Source organism: Canis lupus, chromosome 2, assembly GCF_003254725.2.
Source record: "Canis lupus dingo isolate Sandy chromosome 2, ASM325472v2, whole genome shotgun sequence".
NCBI classification, from domain to species: Eukaryota; Metazoa; Chordata; class Mammalia; order Carnivora; family Canidae; genus Canis; species Canis lupus.
In genome coordinates, this window is record NC_064244.1 from 78363877 (window position 1) to 78382009 (window position 18133).

The following is an 18133-nucleotide window of genomic DNA, read 5'->3' on the forward strand; positions in this document are numbered from 1 at the left end:
ACGTTAGTAAAAAGAAGTCCGCTTGTTTCCTCTTACGTTGTAAGCCGTGGCTTAAATTTTAAAAATTTAAATTAATTTAATTTAAATTTTAAATGCCATTCGTGGCTTGTATTACGCTTCTGTGGGACAGCACTGCTCCGAGATCACAGTAGCGGGGGTGCAGGGGCCTGGCTCAGTATCATCTTAGGACAACCGGGCCTCGATTTTCTCATCTGTGAAATGGGCGCCCCCACCCCAACACCACCCTGCAGCTCTCTGTAACTGAACAGAGGTTCTCTAAACACCCAGAACATGCTTGCAGCAGGGCAGGGGTGGGGAAGGGGACAGCTGGGGCGCCAGGCACTCACTCTGGCCGTACTGGCCGTACTGGTAGCCAGCCACGGGGTCCACGCTGTAGCCGGTGGTGCTGTAGGTGGGCGGGCAGTAGGACTGGGAGGTGGGCAGGCTGTCTCCCGGCTTGATGGAGTCGGCCCGCTGGCTGCAGCTGGCCGAGATGGAGGTGGCCGAGTCCAGCCCGCCGTGCAGCGGGGAGATGGAGAAGTCGGCCTGTGGCTGTGGCGGCACGGCGCTGGGGTTGCTCAGAATGCTCATCACCTGCGGGGGAGAGACGATCAGTGCGGCCCGAGCAGCGGGCGAGCAGCGGGCACCTGGGGCTCAGAGCACGGACCCCATAGATACGGGGTTGGAGGGGGTGAGGCCAGGCTGGCTCCAGACAGGCCTTGGCTGGGGTTGCTCCCCTGAGATGCCTGTGTAGCACCGAGAGCCTCAGTTTACCTGGTTTGCTCGCCCCGGGGGTAAGACGGTTAGTGGTGTCTCCTGGTCAGGTCCCAACCCACGGGATCTCCCCTGACCGAGCGCTCCAGGGGGCAGGGCAGGGCCTCCCCCACCTCTGCATATCCCCAGGTCTGGCTCTAAGGGGCACCTGGTGCCTGTCTGACGAACGAACGCACGGACGAACGGACTAATGAGGCCTCCCAGCAGACAGGGGCTCCTCCAGGGCAGGAATCTGCGCCTCCCCCGTCAGGCTCAGATGCCCCCATCCCCCCCTATAGAGGCTAGAACAGGACTCTGATCTGTCTGGCCTCACACCTGGTCCTGCGTTAGGCCTGCTGTGCTCTTGACTTTGAGGTTCTGCCCCTAACACACCGACATCCACGGCCAACGCTTTCAGAGAGCCTTGCGGGCACCTTTCTCTGACGCCGGTAGCATTCAGGTACCTGTGATCATCACCCCCCCTGCCTGGCCGGGACAGCCAGCAGGGGCTCCCCATAGGGCTGGCGGCCCAGACGGCCGGGGTGAGGCTCACCCCTAGACACCCAGCTTAGAGAGCCTGGTGTTGGTTCACTGGTGCATTCACTTATTCATTCAACAAACATGCATTGGTGGTGACTCAGGCGGGGCGCTGGGTCTTCAGAGGTGGGACAGCCATGGTCCCTGCCCTTGGCGGGGGGCGGGGAGGGAATGTCTGAGTCTGGTTGGGGAGGCAGCAGGGAGCAGATCGTCAAGATATGAAGCAGTGTGGGGCACGTCAGAGGCCGCTCAGGGGGGCCGTGGGAACCCAGGGAAGGGAGCTCAGCCAGTCTGGTGGTCCAGGAAGGCTTCTGGAGGAGGTGACAGCTGCTGTCCAGCTCTCCAGCAGAGAGGGCGAGGGAAAGTGGTGCCGACAGCAGGAGTCCCTCAGTGTGGGAGCACGGGTGTCGCAGCCAGCCCAGGGAGACGACGGAGAGGCAGGTCCTAGTGCAGCGGGCCTGCAGGGCCCAGGACCCTGGCGACCTCCCGGCGATGCCACCCCTTATGGGAGGGAGGCCGCAGTGCCGGGGGGAAGCTGTGCCGCTCACCTGCCCGAAGCAGCAGCTGGGGTCCGTGCTGGGGACACGGCTGTGTTCTCGGATTCCCCTGAGAGAAGTCAGGCTAGGGGCATGGGAGCAAACCATCTACTTGAAGACCGGATACTTCTGGAAACTGTGACCTTCTCCTATGACCTGTCCTCACCGTAGGCACTGAGGCATGGGGGCGCGGAGGGCATGGATGTGGAATCCTCAGGCCGGGGACAGCCCCTGGGCTTCTCCGCAGACCCGTGAGATGTCCCTTAGCTTCCGTGACCGTCCCCAACCCAGAGGGTGGCTGCGGGTGTGAGGCGGGGTCTGCGTGCCGAGAGCTCGGGCCCCGCCTCCCCCAGGGCCCCTCTTCCCCTTTCTCTTTCCACTCCATCGTCCTGGTGTGAACTCATGCGACTCCCCCAATCCAGATCCCTAAAGAGGTGTGCGAGGCCAGGCCGGGGTGCCCCTTCCTCAGACGAAGTGACAGGCTGTGGCTTCTCCAGACCTCACTGCAAGTGTGCAGGGAGCAGCTCGGGGCCTGCTCGCTTGGTAGGGTCGGGACTGACTCTCAAGGGGTGAGTTTGGGCATCTGACCCCTTCAGAGGTTCTCACTCCAGGGGCCGGCCGCCTGGACAGTCGCTGGCCGGGGTGAGTGAGGCTGGGGCCCCTTGTGGCTGGAGCATGGGCACAGCCCCTCCCACAGCCCCTCCCAGCCCCTTCCCTGGATGCTCCCAACACAATCCCCTCACCTTGGGGTCACCCTCCTGGGTCCTTTCACTCCCCCTCCCCCAGAGCCAGAATCAAGGGCACTAGGCCTGGGGCTGGGGGTGGGGAGGCTGGTCTTTGCCTCCACTGCAGCTGACAGGGCTTAGGAAGGACTTAATGGTGTGTCAGCCCCATGGACATGGCAAAGCCACAAGGGGATGAGTGTGTGAGAAGGGGAGAGTCTGGGCAGGCCTGACCCATGGGATCTACCAACCCACCCTCTTTCACGGGAGGGTCCATGTAGAGGTCCGAGTGGGGGTGGCAAGAGGGACCCCAGCAAGGGGGTGGTCTGTGAGGACGCCTGCCACTGTTGGGCCCCGTGTGTTGCTTTCTGGCTGTGCAGATGGGTTCTCCTGGGCCTAGGGAATTTGGTGTGTGTAGGTCTGTGGTCTGGGGAGGAGGGCGGGGGGATCTCAGGGCAAATTCAGGAATCTAGCACTTGCCAGGGGGTTAGGGGACTTGATTCTCTTCCCAATTGCCTCTCAGTTTCCCCATCTAGACTCCACTTTCCATCTAAATTAAGAAAATCATCACCCATCCCATATCCCCCACCCCAATCCCATAAACATTAACCTAAACATTAACCCTGGTCTCCCCTCGAAGGAGGTCTGGACCCCAAGATCAGACTCAGAGGCTCAGGGAAAATCCACAGGCCCGGTCCCCCTTCCTTCAGGAGGCTAATTGTCGGGGTGGGGAGACTCTCGGGAGGGTCGGTCCGCTCTGGAGAGACCCTGGTCTCATCCTTCCCTCCTGTGCACAGGCCAAGAGGCCGAGCTGCAAGAGACAAGGGAATGGGAGGGGAGGGAGGGGAAGGGGCTAGGAGGAGGAGGAGCACATTCGGGGATGGCCTGGGAGCTCTGCACAGAACACACTCACCCTGCAGGGCACAGACCCACCGAGAACTGCCACAAATCTGACCCCAGCTCTCAGGAATTATGGGTGGCGGGTGCCCGGGTGGCTCAGTCGGTTAAGCGTCTGCCTTTGGCTCAGGTGAAGCCTCACATGGGGCTCCCTGCTTAGTGGGGAGCCTGCTTCTCCCTGGGCCTCTTGTGCTCAGACCACTACCTACCTACCTACCTGTCCCAACTCCTCCCCCACTCCCCGCCTTACGCTTTGGGTCCCAGCTCCACCGAGTGAGCGATACAGTGTCTCCCGAAGACACCTGTCATTCATTCATTTCCGCACTCAACACATTTCACAGCCTGCAGCCATGTGCCAGGCTGCAGACAGGGCTGGACTGTGAGCCCTTCGAGGGCAGGAGGGCAACTGCGGCTCACCCAGCTTTGGCCGCCCCAGCACCGACACCGCGCCTGTTGCATACCACGAGCCCAGGAAAACCCGGTTGGATTCACGGACCTCACTTAACAAATCTTTAGTGAGCACCTGTTATGTGCCGACACTGAGCGGGGCACTGAGGGTGCAGCAGCGAGCACCAGCAACTCCGTGCCCGCCTGGAGCCAGCCCCTCGTGAAGGAGGCTGATGACAAACAAATACACAATATAATTTCAGATACCGAGAAGTGTTTGTAGCGGCGGATACACAAAGGGAATACGTCCCCATCCAGCAAGAGCAAAAAGAGCCAGCGATGGGAGGATATCGCGGAAGAGCTTTGCAGGCAGAGGAGCCAGCCAGTGCAAAGGGCCTGGGGTGGGAACACACACAGCAGGTTTAGGAAATAGCAAGAAGGTCAGTGTTGAGAGTGAAAATCCTGAGAGCTGCAAGACCTCCCGGAGTTCGTCAGAAGGGGCTCGTGTGGTGCCCGGTGGCTCGAGAGGCCTCAGATACAGCTCAGGCCCGGGGAGATTTTTCAGTAATGGGATTTGTTCAATGGGATTTGCCCTGGAACATCAAATCAAATCCACATCTGGGATAGGTGTGAATGGGGACGTGAGGAGGCTGCTTACTCTCTCCCGGAGTCCCTGGCGGCCTGCGGATCAAAGAGCTTCCATTTCATCCCACCCCGGCTCCAGGCACAGCAGTTTCCAAGCAAGTGGGACAGGACCCCGCTGAAGAGGGAGGTGGGCGCGCTCCCTCCTAGGGCCCATGGGTGATGATCACCCCTCTTATGCAGACAAGGAAACCGAGACACAGAGACATGGAAAGGCACAGTCGAGGTCACACAGCCAGGACGCGGCGGGGTTGGGATTCGAACCCACGTCTCCCTGACCCCAGCAGCCTGTGCTGGAGAGATGCTGGGGAGAGGGGCCAGGGGCAGCCCCGCGGCGGGGAGTCCCGCGGACCCAAGTGGCCCTCCATGGCCTCCGGTTGGCCCCTGCACCCCCGGGAGCCCCCTCCTCCGGCCGCAGAGGCAGGAAGCCTTGCCCAGGGTTACGGGCCCAGCCCAAGAGTGTGGGGCCTGCAAACTTTTGAACTTGAGGAAGTCCCAGTCTGATGCGGTAATTCCCCCCCCCCTCAAGAATGCTAAGGCCTCTCCCCCGGTGGGTTTTACTTTCTTCCCGGTGACCTTGCTTTGGCTAATGTATTACTTCTTGGTACGTTACCGTTACTAACTCAAAATCAATACCGACCTCCACATCTGTAAGGTTTTATCTGAAGGCAAATCTCCGGGCTGTCCGTCAGGCTGAGTGACAGCCGTCCCTTCCTCGGGCCCCCGCCCGCCCCCAGCCCCTTCCTCTCCCTGGGCTCTAAATCAGTCCCAGCCTCCACCAGACTAAATCAATAAGGGGCGGCCTCATCCCCCCTTCCGCCGCTGGGGGAGAGGCTGGCAGGTTTGGGGGGCGGGGGGCCGCGGGAGCCCCCGTGCCAGCCCTCCTTCCACATCCTCCGCTTGCCACCCCCTCCCCGGGACGCGGTGGCGCGCTCCCCTCCCTGAAAAGGAGGGGATGGGAAAAATGTAATTAATTCCCTCCGCTCCTGAGCTGGCCCCAGGGCCTGGGACCGAGGAGGCTGAGCGGTGGGATCTGCACCCTCTGTGATAACCGAGCGCGCTTCGGGAGCAAGGCTGCAATTAGGAGGGGATCGCCATCACCGGGGCTCCGTGGCGGGGTGGGGGGCGGCAGGCGGGGGCCGCGGAGGGACGGAGAGGAGACGAGGCAGGGCAGGGATCAAGCCCGGAGGGCCCCGGGGATGGGACCAGGGCTGGAAGGAGGCCCAGGACCACCTGGACCAGTGGACAGGTCAGGGAGCCCCAGCTCGCACGTCCGCAGGGGACCCCGAGGCCCCCGAGGGACAGCACTTCCACCCCCGAGACTCACCCATTCAGGGCTTCCAGGGGCTTCTCTGCGGCGCCTTGAGCCAGAGAATCAGCCCCTGCATCCAGGCTCCCCCCGGGGAGCTGTGACCCTGGGCCATCTCTTTAACCTTCTCTGCCTCAGCTTTCTCGTCTGTATAACGGGCCTGGCAACAACCGTAGCTCCCTATGGGGTCACTGTAAGAAATAAAGGAGTCGGAGCACGGTGAACGCGCCCACGGCCTGTTCTCAGCACGTGCTCGCTGTCGCCCCTCCGCTCTCACCTGGAGGAGAAGGGACCTGGCCTGAGCTCGAAACCATCACCTGCGGGCAGACTGGAGGCCTGACTGTGCCTTTGTCCTCTCTTCTTCCCCGGGAGCCTGGCACACAGTGGGAGCTTTCTGAAGGGAGACTCCCTACCCCCACGCAGAAGCTGGGGCCCTGATGGCGAGTCTGTGACGCCTCCAGCGGAAACGGAGACCCCAAGGATGGCAGTGACTTGCACTCCGGGAGAGAGTCACCACCAGCTACCAGCAGGGTCGCCCATCCCTGGGCTTACTGTCGCTCCCTCCTGCCTTCAGCCTCGGGTTGGTGGCCTCCTAAAGGACAGGCTGGAATGGCGCACTGAGCACTTCTATCTCCCCGCCTCCAGCCGGGTTCCCCACCTCACTAGCTCATTCTCCTACTTCCTCAACAGGTGATGGGGGGCAGGATCGGAGGCCAGCCTGTGCCCGCTGTCAGGGCGGAAGGCCAGGGCACAGATCGCCGGGGATGGGACACAATGCTGGGACTCCATGATCTACGTCTCTGTGGGCTGGGGATTACCTGGGGCAGCCTAGCTCACGGGGACGATGTGCCCTGGCCCCTCAAGGTCTGGGGCTGGGACCCCCTCGCTGTGTGCAGATGGAGCTCCCGGGGGCAGGCTGAGGGCAGGGGAGGAGAGACCTGGCTGCTCCACTGGGCTCTGCTCAGGCACCGCCTCCCCATTGGCATCCCCTGGGGAGTCATTCAAAATGCAGATGCCTGGGGCACCCGGGTGGCTCAGTCGGTTGAGCATCTGCCTTTGGCTCAGGGCATGATCAGGGGTTGGGGGATCAAGCCCTGCGTCGAGCACCCCACAGGGAGTCTGCTTCTCCCTCTATCTATGTTCCTGCCTCTCTGTCTGTGTCTCTCAGGAATAAATAAATTAAATAACAATTTTTAAAAATTTAAAAATTTGGGGCAGCCCCGATGGCTTAGTAGTTTACCACTGCCTTCAGCCCAGAGCATGATCCTGGAGTCCCAGGATCGAGTCCCACATCAGGCTCCCTGCGTGGAGCCTGCTTCTCCCTCTGCCTGTGTCCCTGCCTCTCTCTGTGTGTCTCTCATGAATAAATAAATAAACTCTTAAAAAAAAATTTAAACATTTAAAAAATAAAATAAAATCCCAATGCCTGGGGCACCTGAGTGGCTCAGTCAGTTGAGCATCCACCTTCGGCTCAGGTCATGATCTCGGGGTCTTGGGATGGAGCCTCACGTTGTGCTTCGTGCTCAGCGGGGAGTCCGCTTCTCCCTCTGCCTCTGCTCCTCCCCCTGCTTGTGCTCACTTGCTCTCTCTCTCTCAAATACATAAATACAATCTTAAAAAATAAATAAATAAAATGCCAATGCCAGGGCTTCACACCCTGGGCCTCACACCCTGTGGATTCTGAGGGTCTGGGCATCAGGAGTGTTTGTAAAGCCTGCTCCCCCGAGGTGGTTCTAATGTGCAGCTGAGTTTGCAAGCCACGGCTTTCAAATCATCGTTGTTATTGCTCCACACTCATGCTAACGACCCCAAGTCCTCACCCACATGGATGAAGACGCGGGCGCGCACACACAAAACACACGGACACTCGTAGCGGCGGCACACAGCATTAGGGAGACGGGCCGACACGAGCACACAAAGACTGATACACACGATAAAGTGCGCGTACCCACACAGCTAGGCCACAGGCCATCGCGTGCCTCACAGACGCGCACACCCCGGTGAGCACACACACATGTTCACACGCACTGCAACCTCACAACCCCACAATCGCCAGCTCACTGATGGGAGCCCATGAGCCCCTGTTCACCCAGCTCCAGCCCCTGACGGACACCCAGACGCACATCACACAGACACACACCCCCGCCTGTCCCACTGCCTGTCCCCAGCTCCACACTGGGATTAGTGCAAGCGAGAAATCACCCACCCAGGCAGCCATGCACCACCCCCGCTCCCCCTCTCTCCTGCTCCTGCCGACTTGCTAAGAGGATCGGCCCCCTCCCCTCTCCCTGCCCCCTGTGGACAGCAGTAATGGGCTTCGGGTGCTGACTTTGAGCTTCCAAACAAGATTTCCTGCAGGTCTCCCCGGCCTCGCCCCCCTTTGCCTTCCATCCCTCTGCTTATGGCCCTCCTCCTCCCTCCCCTGTCCACATCTCAACCAGGAGAGCAAGCTCCCCTTCCTCCTCCACCCACCCCCTGACCCCAGCCTCTCTCAGACGCCACCACCAGCCTTCCGAGAATGCTCTCCTAAGCCTGGCTACTGCCATTTTCTTGCCCAGCACAGTGCCTTACAGTTTCCAAAGCATTTCCCCTCAAGCCTCAAACCTTTGCAGATGACGGACAGACTAAGGGGCTCCCCCAGAGTCACCTAAGGAATGAGCAGCATCAGTGGGGCAAGAACCCTCGACCCCTGGCTTCTAGTCCAATGTTCTTGGTCCTGCACCTGCCTGTGGTCTTCATTTACCATAGACAGCTCTGGGTCATTCTTAGGTTCATGCATGTGTGCATGTGTGTGTGTGCGTGTGTGTGTGTGTGCGTGCTGTGTGGGTGCACGTGGGAGTATCACAGGTGGGACTATTGCATGTGTGTAAGAGCACTATGTGTGCACACATGCATGTGCACATGAGAGTATCACGTGACAATATATGAACTTTGTGTGTGAGTCTTAGCATGTGTGTGCATGCAAGGACTGCACATGTGTATGGGTACGTGCCCTGTCTGCCCCTTTTGCTGGTCTCCCCATGGGTACCCCCTGGAACCGGGGGCCAGATGGTCACAGACTGCTATCGCTGACTGGGGGGACTCCCCAGCCCCAAACTCCTTCAGGCTATTGTTCCCTTCCACCAGGGGGTCCTACACAGCTGACCTGAAAAGACTCAGGACACAGGCTTTGCCTAAATACAGAGGGAGGCGGGGCGGGGAGGGGGCATCGAGGGCGGTAATCTCTGCAGAGAAAGGCTTCAGCCTTGACTCAGGTAAGAACTCCCAGCATGTGGACGAATACCCAGGAAGCCTAAGCTGCAAAACGCTGTTTATTCTTGGGCTTGGGCCTCACCCAGAGGATGCTATCAGCCCTGCTGTGGCTCTACCCACTGACCCTGACCCTGACCCTGACCCGGGGCTTGGCCAGGAGCTGCTAGGGGGCAGACTTCCCATCCTAGTCCCAGTGCCTGGAGATAGTAGGTGTGCAACTAATATTGGTTGAGTGAGTGAAGGAAGGAAGGAAGGAAGGAAGGAAGGAAGGAAGGAAGGAAGGAAGGAAGGAATTTATCTGTCATCCCCAGCACAGGGCCTGGCATAGAGTTGGGTGAATGAAAAGAAAAAATGGAGGGGTCTTGCGGCACACTCACACAGGGCCCTCAACTCACGGATTTCAGAGCCCCCTCCCCTTCCTGGGAGTCCTTGAGGCCTAGCTAAAGACTGTCTGAAAGTGGGGGGTGGGGGGGTTGGTGGACAAAATGACTCCCACTCATCGTGTAAGAAGTTATTTCTCTCTCTCCCTCTCACACACACACATATGCAAACACACACATGCACATTTCCAGTGTTTGCTCTGTGAGATGTCAATCTCCCAAATCTGGAACCATCTAGAATTATCTGGAAGCACTAGAGAGGGGCTGGCTTTGGCATCCCCTCCCTGGGCTCCCGGGTTAGATGTCTGCGCCAGGACGAGTCCAAGGACGCCCGGGCCCTGGCAGGGGCTGGCACTAGTGGGGTGCAGTGGGATTTGGGGACCATCTCCGATGGCGCGATAATGGATGGCGGAGGGGGATGAGAGCGACCGCTCTGAGCGGCGGCGGCGGGGCTGGAGGAGGAAGGGGCCGATCGCCGGGAAAGATATGACTATTTAAAGATAATGATTGCATAAATTTAATTAGCACACTTTCACGCGGCAAATGGCCGTTTTGTAATTAATGTATCTGGCCTTACTAAGCATGAAAGATCCCATCTCCTCCCCCTCCCCTCCTGCTCCCCCTCCTCCGAGGCCCCTAATGAAAGACAGAGAGCAAGTGACAGAAACAGTTTGTCAGCGGCTCCAGGTGTCAGGGGCCTAATTGGCTGAGCCGAGGGGAGGGGGGTGGTGGGAGGGCTGGGGAGGGGGGCGAGGGGCGCTTCCTGGACTCTTGGCCCAGGTTGGGAAAGGAGGAGGAGGGGAGGCCCCCCCACGTGGGGGGGATGCTCCCCGTTAGTAATTGCCGGAGACGAGGACGCAGATTGGCCGTGGCAGGGACTGAGTGGTGGCAGGGAGGCCTCGTTAGTACCTGGGCAGACAAGCTGGCACATATCACAATGCGTTAAGGGCTCCCAGCCGTGATAGCTCAGGCTCCGCTCCCCTCTCCACGGGGCCGAGTCCCTTGAGCAGAATGCATGAGTGGCCCCCCGGTTACTCTGAGAGGCTCAAAAGGAAAACTGATCACAGGTAAGCGCCCACTGTGTGCCAAGCACCTACTATGGGCAGGCAGCGCTGCCATTCGCCCCTCCCGGCCGCGGGCACAAGGATGCGTGTCTGCATCTTCCCGGGGGTGGCATGCACTTTGCCACCCGTAATGCCCGGCTGCAGCTGCGTGGCCACCGGGTAGATCCGTGTCTCGTAGCAGTGACGGCAGAGCCGCACGCAAGGCGTTTCTTGACAGCTTCTGATGAGATCAAGGACGGACCGGCAGCCAGTCGTCTCAGGTTCAGGGAAATAGGGGTATTGGCTGTTCCGTGTCACTGGTCAGGAAACTGAGGCTCGGGGAAGCTAAATAATCCGCCCCAGTCTATACAGTCAGTAAGTGCTGGGCTGGGATCTGAACTCAGAAGGTATAATTCCGCAGGCCATTCTCCCCCTAGCACCTACCTAAGGGACCCCCGGCAGGGCCAGCGCGCTGCCTTTCCCGCCCCCGTGGTGCCTTCCCCTGCAGGCGGGCTCAGATGCTGGCCTGACTCCCTCGGAAAGCCTCTCTGTTGGGTGCGTCCAGCTGTCAACCGCTCCTGCACGGCCAGAGCTGCCCGGTTGTCCCGGAGGAGGCCCGGGTCTCAGAGTCGAGGGTGGTTCCTGCGGCCGGGCCCCTTACCTTGGCGCCGGGCCGCCCCGGGGCTGGGCGCGCACCCACCACTCTGACAGTGACCCTCCACCGTCTCCGGCGGCCACCCTCTGCCAGCCTCAGCCTCAGCCACCAGCCCCGGCCCCAGCCCCTTTCCTCCGGGGAAGGCGGGGCACGGAGGCTTGGAGCCAGCCCAGGCCGGGTGGAGCAGGGCCCAGCCAGCCCTCTCCTGGACCAAATTCAATTTCAAAGCTTAATGAGTTTGCAGAGGAGCCGGGTGAGCTCGCTGACGCCTCTCCTTGCCGGCTGGGTGGTTCCCGGCCGGGCCACCGAGCGCGCAGCGGCCCGAGCCGAGAGAGCCCTGGGCTCCATCGACAGTGGCGGGGGCACTGAACGAGTGAAAAATGTCAGAGCAAATTGCTCTTGACAGCGTTAATATCTGCACCTCATAGCAATAATTACATGTAAATAAATAGCAAAATCACACTCAGCTGGAGGCAGCTTGGGGAGGACAGACCAGCTGGGGACCCGAATGCTCTGCTCCAGCCTTTTCTTTCCCTCTTAGAGTCTCTGCTCCCCCCTCACCCTCAGCCAGAGTCTTGCCGCAGCCCAGAACGGGGACCTCAAGCTGCCCGGCCGCTCATATTAAAAACGGAAGGGGAAAAAGAAAACATTTGGGTGCCCCCCCCTTGTCCCCGCTTCTCATCCAGCTGTAGGGGAACGGCTGGAACGTGCAGCCTCCCTGCCTCTTCCTCTCCTCCCTCCCTAAGCATGTTGTTCCACCTGCGGGGCCTTTAGAGACGCTCGCCTCTGAAATCCACGTCTCTGCCCTGACCTCTATCCCGGGCACCCTGCTGGCCGCCTCCTGGCCTTGGCCTCCACGCGGCTGCCCCCATCCAGGTCCTCCTCCTGCCCTCTCTGCTCCTGTGAGCCTGTCACCCTCTCAGCCTCCCAGACCCCACACAGCCCCGTCATCTTCACCTCCCCGGCCGGTCCCGACACCCGCGCCGCCGCACCACATTGCACGCCCTGCAAAGTCACCAGCTGAACGGGGTGCAACTTCCCCAGTGGGTCAACCTGACGCGGTGCGGCCTGACGTCACCTGATGGTCAAACACGGCAGCACAGTGGTAAGAACACCAAGCGAGCGTGCGTGTCTGGGTTCCACGTCTGTGTCCCCACGGCCCCAAGGGAACACACTCGACCAGCAGCAGGGGTGCTTTGGAGAGAAGTTGAGAAGCCCGGTGGACAACCAGAGTCTCGCCTCTTGCTACACCACGTTTGGGGGCCTCCTGGTTTGCTGCTGGGCCTTTGTCTGCAAAAGTGAGGACCAGGTCCTCCCCGTGCGTGCATTCACAGTACTTAGCCACAGGCCTCTGGACGTGTTTGAGGGACCAGGAAGAGAAACACAAAGAGAGTGGAAGGGCTAGGAGGATGGGGAGGAAGGAAGGGAAGGGCGCAGGGCGGTGGGAGATGAGAGGTGGGAGGACGAAGCTGCTGCCCAGGCAGGTGATGCTCTTCAGATGAGCCCAGGTGTACTGCGGTGGCTGGATGTAATCCAAGGTTGCATTCCCACCCCCACCCCCTCCTCCAGAGGGACCAGGGGCCTGTCCTCCAGGGACCCAGCCTCCGTCTCACTTCCTGTCTGCACCGCACCGAGTTCCCACGAGCTGCCCCAGGAGGAGGAGTGGGGGGGGGGTGGTGGTGGCCTCCAGCTACGTGGCTGCCCGGCCTGCCTTGCCTGCACAGGGCACGGAACGCAGGCTCCATTCTTCGCAAAACAAATACCTTCTCCAGAGCAGCCCCCCCGTCCCACACCGTCTTATTTAGTTCATCGACTAATCCACTTATCGAGGATAAAGCGCCTGTGAATCCCCATTTGATAAAAGCAGTCACAAAATTAGCAAAAATGTGCCCACGGCTCCGACGTACCAAACAAACAAGAGGCTGGGGACGGCTGCGGAGAGATGTTGTCTCTCCTGGGTCCCCGGGGCCCCGAGAGATGCGGGAAGAGATAGCAGCTCTTTCACTGGCGCCGCAGGCTGCGCAGGCGATGCCAGGGGTTATTCGGGGAAGGGAGCCGGGCAAGGTGGGGAAGGAGCTGGGATGGGGTCCTGGCTCCACCCGACACTGCGCGCGCCCCGCCGCCAGCCCGGGGCCCCAGCTCCCAGGACAGCCCGACTCCCTGCCCGCGTGCCTCGCACACCTCCAGACCTGACCACCCGGCATCCCGGCTACCGGGGCTCTCCAGGGCCCGCTCCGTGCCGGGCGGCGTTCCTAGCCTTGCGTGCGTAACTGCTTCGCTCCTCGCTACAGCCCTGTGACATCGGTCCCCCTGCCATCCCTGCTGTATAGATCACAAAACGGAGGCACAGAGAGGTCAAGGCACTTGCTCAGGGTCACACAGCGCGTAGCCCCTGCCCCCAGCTGGAGAGTTAATTATCGAAAACGCTCCCATTCGACCCTGGCCAATCCCAACTCAACCTGCGTCTCCAGCCATGGTCCCCAACCCCGGCTGACTGCAGTCCCCCGACCACCTGGCCCTGCCCCCCAACGGTTCACGGCCCCTTCCCTCCCACTGCACAGTCTTCAGGTTGCTGAAAGCCATATGCCCGCTCGGCTCAGCCAGGTGGGGAACCTGGTGGCTCAGTCGGTTGGGCGTCTGCCTTCGGCTCAGGTGGTGATCCCGGGGTCCTGGGATCGAGGAGCCTGCTTTTCCCTCTCCCTCTGCCTGCTACCCCCATTGCTTGTGCTCTCTCTCCGTCAAATAAATAAATAAAAGCCAACCAAACAAAAACCCCCAACCACCCAGCCAGGGTCAGCCTGCCCATCTGAGGGTGGCTTTGAGGAGGGGTCTTTTCTCTGCTCTTAGGGGCTGGAGAAGGTCCAGGAATAGGGAGGAACTGGAGGGGATTCCGGAAGGCTCGGTCCCTGTGCTGCCCACCCGGCCACCAGCTCGGCCTGGGGGGGAGGGGCTGGTCTCAGGCCCAGGGGACATTAATCACAGGGAGCACCTGTCAGGGTGGCATCTGGAACTAAAGGGAAACACTCGTTAGAAGGGCAGGACTTCTCACCCCAGGCTCCCGGGGCTCTGAGACCAGCCACTGCCCCGCCAGGAGGCCAGGGCTGGGAGCGGGGCATCTGGGGTTCAGCCCAGGAAGCCCCCTTTGCTTGGGAAAAGGCCGTGCCACGGACACCTGGACCGCAGGAGGCGGGGGGAGGCACAGAGCGGCAGGCTCCGGCGGCCGGGGCTGAAGGCACCTTCCTGCACCAGGAGGAAGCCACGGGCACTGGGCATGCAGCTGGGAGGCGGCGGGCTGGATTCACGCTGTGGGGCTGCTGCGTCTCCCTCCAGCTTTGGGGGCGCCCTCCCATCCCAGCTCCCTATCCCCACCCCACCCCCTCCTGTAAGTTCGTGTCCCTGAGTCCCCATCACGCCTTGCTCCCTGGCCTCCTGTGTTTGCTCTTTGTCCCCCGTCCTTGTCCCTGTCCCTGCCTGCGCACCCCTCTGTGTGGCTCTGTCTCTCTTTCCTTCTCTCTCCTCCCGTTTGTCTCTCCCACTCTCTGGGTGTCTCTCTCTTGCTGTTTCTATCCCTCCATGCACTTCTCCCCCAGGCTCTCTCTACCTCCCCTACTTGTCTCCCTCTCTCCCCAGCCCCTGCTGCTCCCTTTCCCCGGGGTTGTCTACACCAGCATCTTAGAGAGGCTCTCTCAGCCTGTCCATGCACCTCCCTGCCTCTCTGCCCATCATCCCTGCATACCTCCAGCAGGAGGCGCCTCCCGAATCAACCCTGGAGTTTCTTGCGGGCCTGAGCCCTCCACGCCCCCCGGGTGCCAGGCTCACACCCTGGTCCAGCTGGCTGTCACCATAGCTCAGGACTGCCCCTGGCCAGAGGAACCCTCAGCCCACCTCCGCTGGCTCCCTGCTTCTCCTCTGGGCCTTTCCCCCAAGACCCCTCCCGTAGGCCTCCCTCTGCTGACCAGGGAGTCCACTGAGTCACTGCCGGGAGCTCGCGGGGATTCTGAGAGCTGGGCAGTCGGGGAGGGCCCTTCAGCCAGTGCCTCTCAAACGTTCCTGCACACGTGAATCCCCTGGGAATCTCAAGTCCAGACCAGACCCAGAGCAGCCAGCCAGGGTCTCGTCCCGCCTCTGCCTGTCCTGGCAGCCCGGCACGGAGGACAGTTTAATCCCTGCCGCCCGGCAGACCTGGGTTTCGGTTGGATGCCAACACCATCCCCTGCCGCTGCTCTTGAGCTTTGCCTTTCTGAGTTTGCAAGACGGCCATGGCGATTCCACACCCTCAGGACTCGGCGAAGATCAAATCACGGAACAGGGCAAAAGTGCCTCGTGGAACCCCAGGCTCTAAACAAATGGACGACGTCATTGCCACGCTTACGGACAGTATCTGTGCCGCTGAAAGCGCAACCCTGGTCCTGCTCCTTCTGGGGCCAAAGCAGGGCAGGACCCCAGTTGGGACAGCTGCTTCCTCCCTTGAGAGGGAGTGTGGGATCAGCTGGGGTCCAGGTCGGCACCGGGGGGGGGGGGTCAGGAAGGACAGGGGGGTTAGGGGAGCTCAGGGAGGAGCATAATCTGCGGTGGGGAAGGGAAGGCAGGCCCTGAGGGAGGCTCGGGGCATCACTTCTCAATTTCAGCCTGGATGTGCCCCTTTGTCTAAGACACTTGACAGGGGCCCTTCCAGGACCTTAATCCTCCGAGCCCGGAGGTCAGACCCACTGTCTGGAGAGAGGGTCGCGTGCGTGCTGAGCCCTCACGCTCTGCTGGTCCCCAAGAGGCCAGCAGGATGGAGGGACGGAGCTGGGCAGGGGTGGGTCTTCCTCACGCATCCCACCCGGGTCTCTTTTTCTGGTGCTCGATGCTTGAGAAGAGGTCCCAGGGCTCTGTGTCAAAGCAGGCATTGCCCCTGCCGTGGGAGCAGAGGCAGAGATGAAGGTAGAGGCCGTCCATCCGGCCACCGCCACACCCGCTCGTGCCCTGGGAAAAGCGCTGTTAATCCCTGAGCCCTTCTAGGCAGTGAAAAGTGTGCCATTGCGGGTGTCCTTCCTAATAAAAGGAGACGCTGGGTTAACTCTTTCTAGGATGCCTCCTGCCTGGAACATTGCTGGAGAAGGGATCTCAGTTCAGGTCAAACAGACCCTACCCAAAAAATAATTAAAAAAAAACAAAAAAAAAAACAGGCCCTGAGATCCCTTCCCAAAGAAAGGGGAGGTCAGGGGGCTCTTGTGAGGCTGACGAGGTGAAAGCTCGCTAATCCAGTGCTTTGATAATCCAGGCTGCCTCGGACGGGGTCTTCTTTAAAATATGGATTCTCCTGGTCCCCCTGCAGACCCACAGCATCAGCCAGTCAGGGTGGAGCCTGCGAGTTAGATTTTTAACAGGCATTCCAGATCATTCAGATGCACAGGCTTAGGAATCACGGTCTCTACCAAATCGCCTGCACCGCGGAGAGAACCGGCTCTCCAACAGTCCCGGCAAACCCGGATTCTGCTGCTGCCCCCCCAGAAGCGGGGTGCTCCGTGCTTCACAAGACCACCCCTTCCATGCCAGCCTGGATGTGGACGTCCTGAGCTGAGTTCTGTCTCCCCACGACCACCCCCCTGCCACCAACAGGAACGTGCTGGCTCTCTCCGCCCCCAGGAGACAGCTCTGCAGAGGTTTCCGGTGGGACGGCGGAGGTTCCCTTTGGGCCTACTGTACAAAATCCGACCCCCTGAGCTCCCAAGTCGGACTGCAACTTGCCAGGGAACGTGGTTGGAAAGCACGGCTGGAGCAGGTGGTCGGTCCAGCTCAGCCAGGCCAGCCCTGAGAAAGGGGTTTCCCTTGGAGGAGGGTTCTGGGCTGGGGGGTCGTCACTGATACCCTCACACCCCATCCCTCTCCTTGTCAGGGGCACCCCCTCTTCTCTGGAGGCTTTTGGCTCCTGGTTTGCTTGCTTGCCTCTTGCAGAACTACCTGGGAGGAAGGTCCCTGAACGCAGGGAAGGGATGCTCGCAGTGTCCAAACGTGTCCATACTGGATCCCTACTATGGGCTAGGTTTGGTGGCAGAGACTACAGGCCACAGCATAACCTGGTCCTGGCTTTAGGGGGTGAGAGCAATATTCAGAAAGTTAGAATTCAGAGCCCAAACTGCTATGCTGGGAGGGGGTGTGGCCACCCAGCCGGTCAGGAAGGCTTCTTGGAGAAAGTGGCCTTCTGGGCGGAGACCAGAGAGATGGATGGGCTTGGCTGGGCCAAGAGAGGGTGGGTGAGCGAGTCCTAGGCGGAGGGACGGGCAAGGGCATTGGTGGAAGGGGACGGGATGGACAGAATGGATGCAAGGGGAGTGGGGGAGGAGCCCCTGGCCCCTCCGAGGAAGGGAGGTCCTGCCTGGGCCTCTGTGTCCCCACCTTGTGCCCCTGAGTCACCGCCTCGCCTCCGTGTTCACCTGGACTGTCGGGTCGGGGCCGGGCGGGCGGCTGCGTTCGGGGGGCGACCAGGCTCGCGCTGCTCCCCGTCCTGGTCCCGGGCAGCGGGAATTAAGCAGGCCGCCGAGCCCAAGCGTCCTTATCTCGGGGAGACAGTTGTTGGGAATCACTTTGACTGAGTGGTTTTGTCTCCCCGCATTTTCCACTGTCAGGCGGCCTCGGGCCATGGATCAAAGGCGCGGCAGCGGCGTCAGCGGCGGCGGTGGCAGCGGAGCGGGGAGGGCCCCGCGCAGGATCGGCCAGCGATCCCCCCACCACTCCCCCACCCCCACCCCCACCCCAAGCCCCGGAACCGCGCCCAGCCCCCCACCCGGCCCGGAGCCCCTGGTCAGAGAGGGGGCGAGACATCCGGAAATGAGAGGAAGAGTGGAGAAGGATGAGAGATTAGGGGAAGGGAATGGGGCGCAGGGTTGGATTTGCAGAGAGAAGGAAGGAAAGGGGTCTGAGAACAGCCTTGGTACCTGTGGGGTGACAGATAAGGGGTGGGGAGACATGGGGTGTGGAGGGAGGAGCACAGGAAGGCAGAGAATTAGGAAGCTGAGGGAGGTGCCCAGAAGACAT

The 18133-nt window shown here is 60.8% G+C and overlaps 1 protein-coding gene across 1 annotated transcript in view; it reads right to left on the minus strand.

Moving 5' to 3' along the window:
• The window catches only part of PAX7 (paired box 7), a 100540-nt gene that overhangs the window by 10343 nt on the left and 72064 nt on the right, over positions 1 to 18133 (minus strand). Inside the window, exons 8-12 of the mRNA XM_049099387.1 lie at positions 11940 to 12118; positions 11381 to 11478; positions 11120 to 11245; positions 10513 to 10775; positions 348 to 594 (exon numbers count right to left, since the gene is read on the minus strand). Of these exons, the coding sequence (XP_048955344.1) occupies positions 348 to 594; positions 10513 to 10775; positions 11120 to 11245; positions 11381 to 11478; positions 11940 to 12118 (913 nt within the window). The remainder of the gene's footprint in view (positions 1 to 347; positions 595 to 10512; positions 10776 to 11119; positions 11246 to 11380; positions 11479 to 11939; positions 12119 to 18133) is intronic.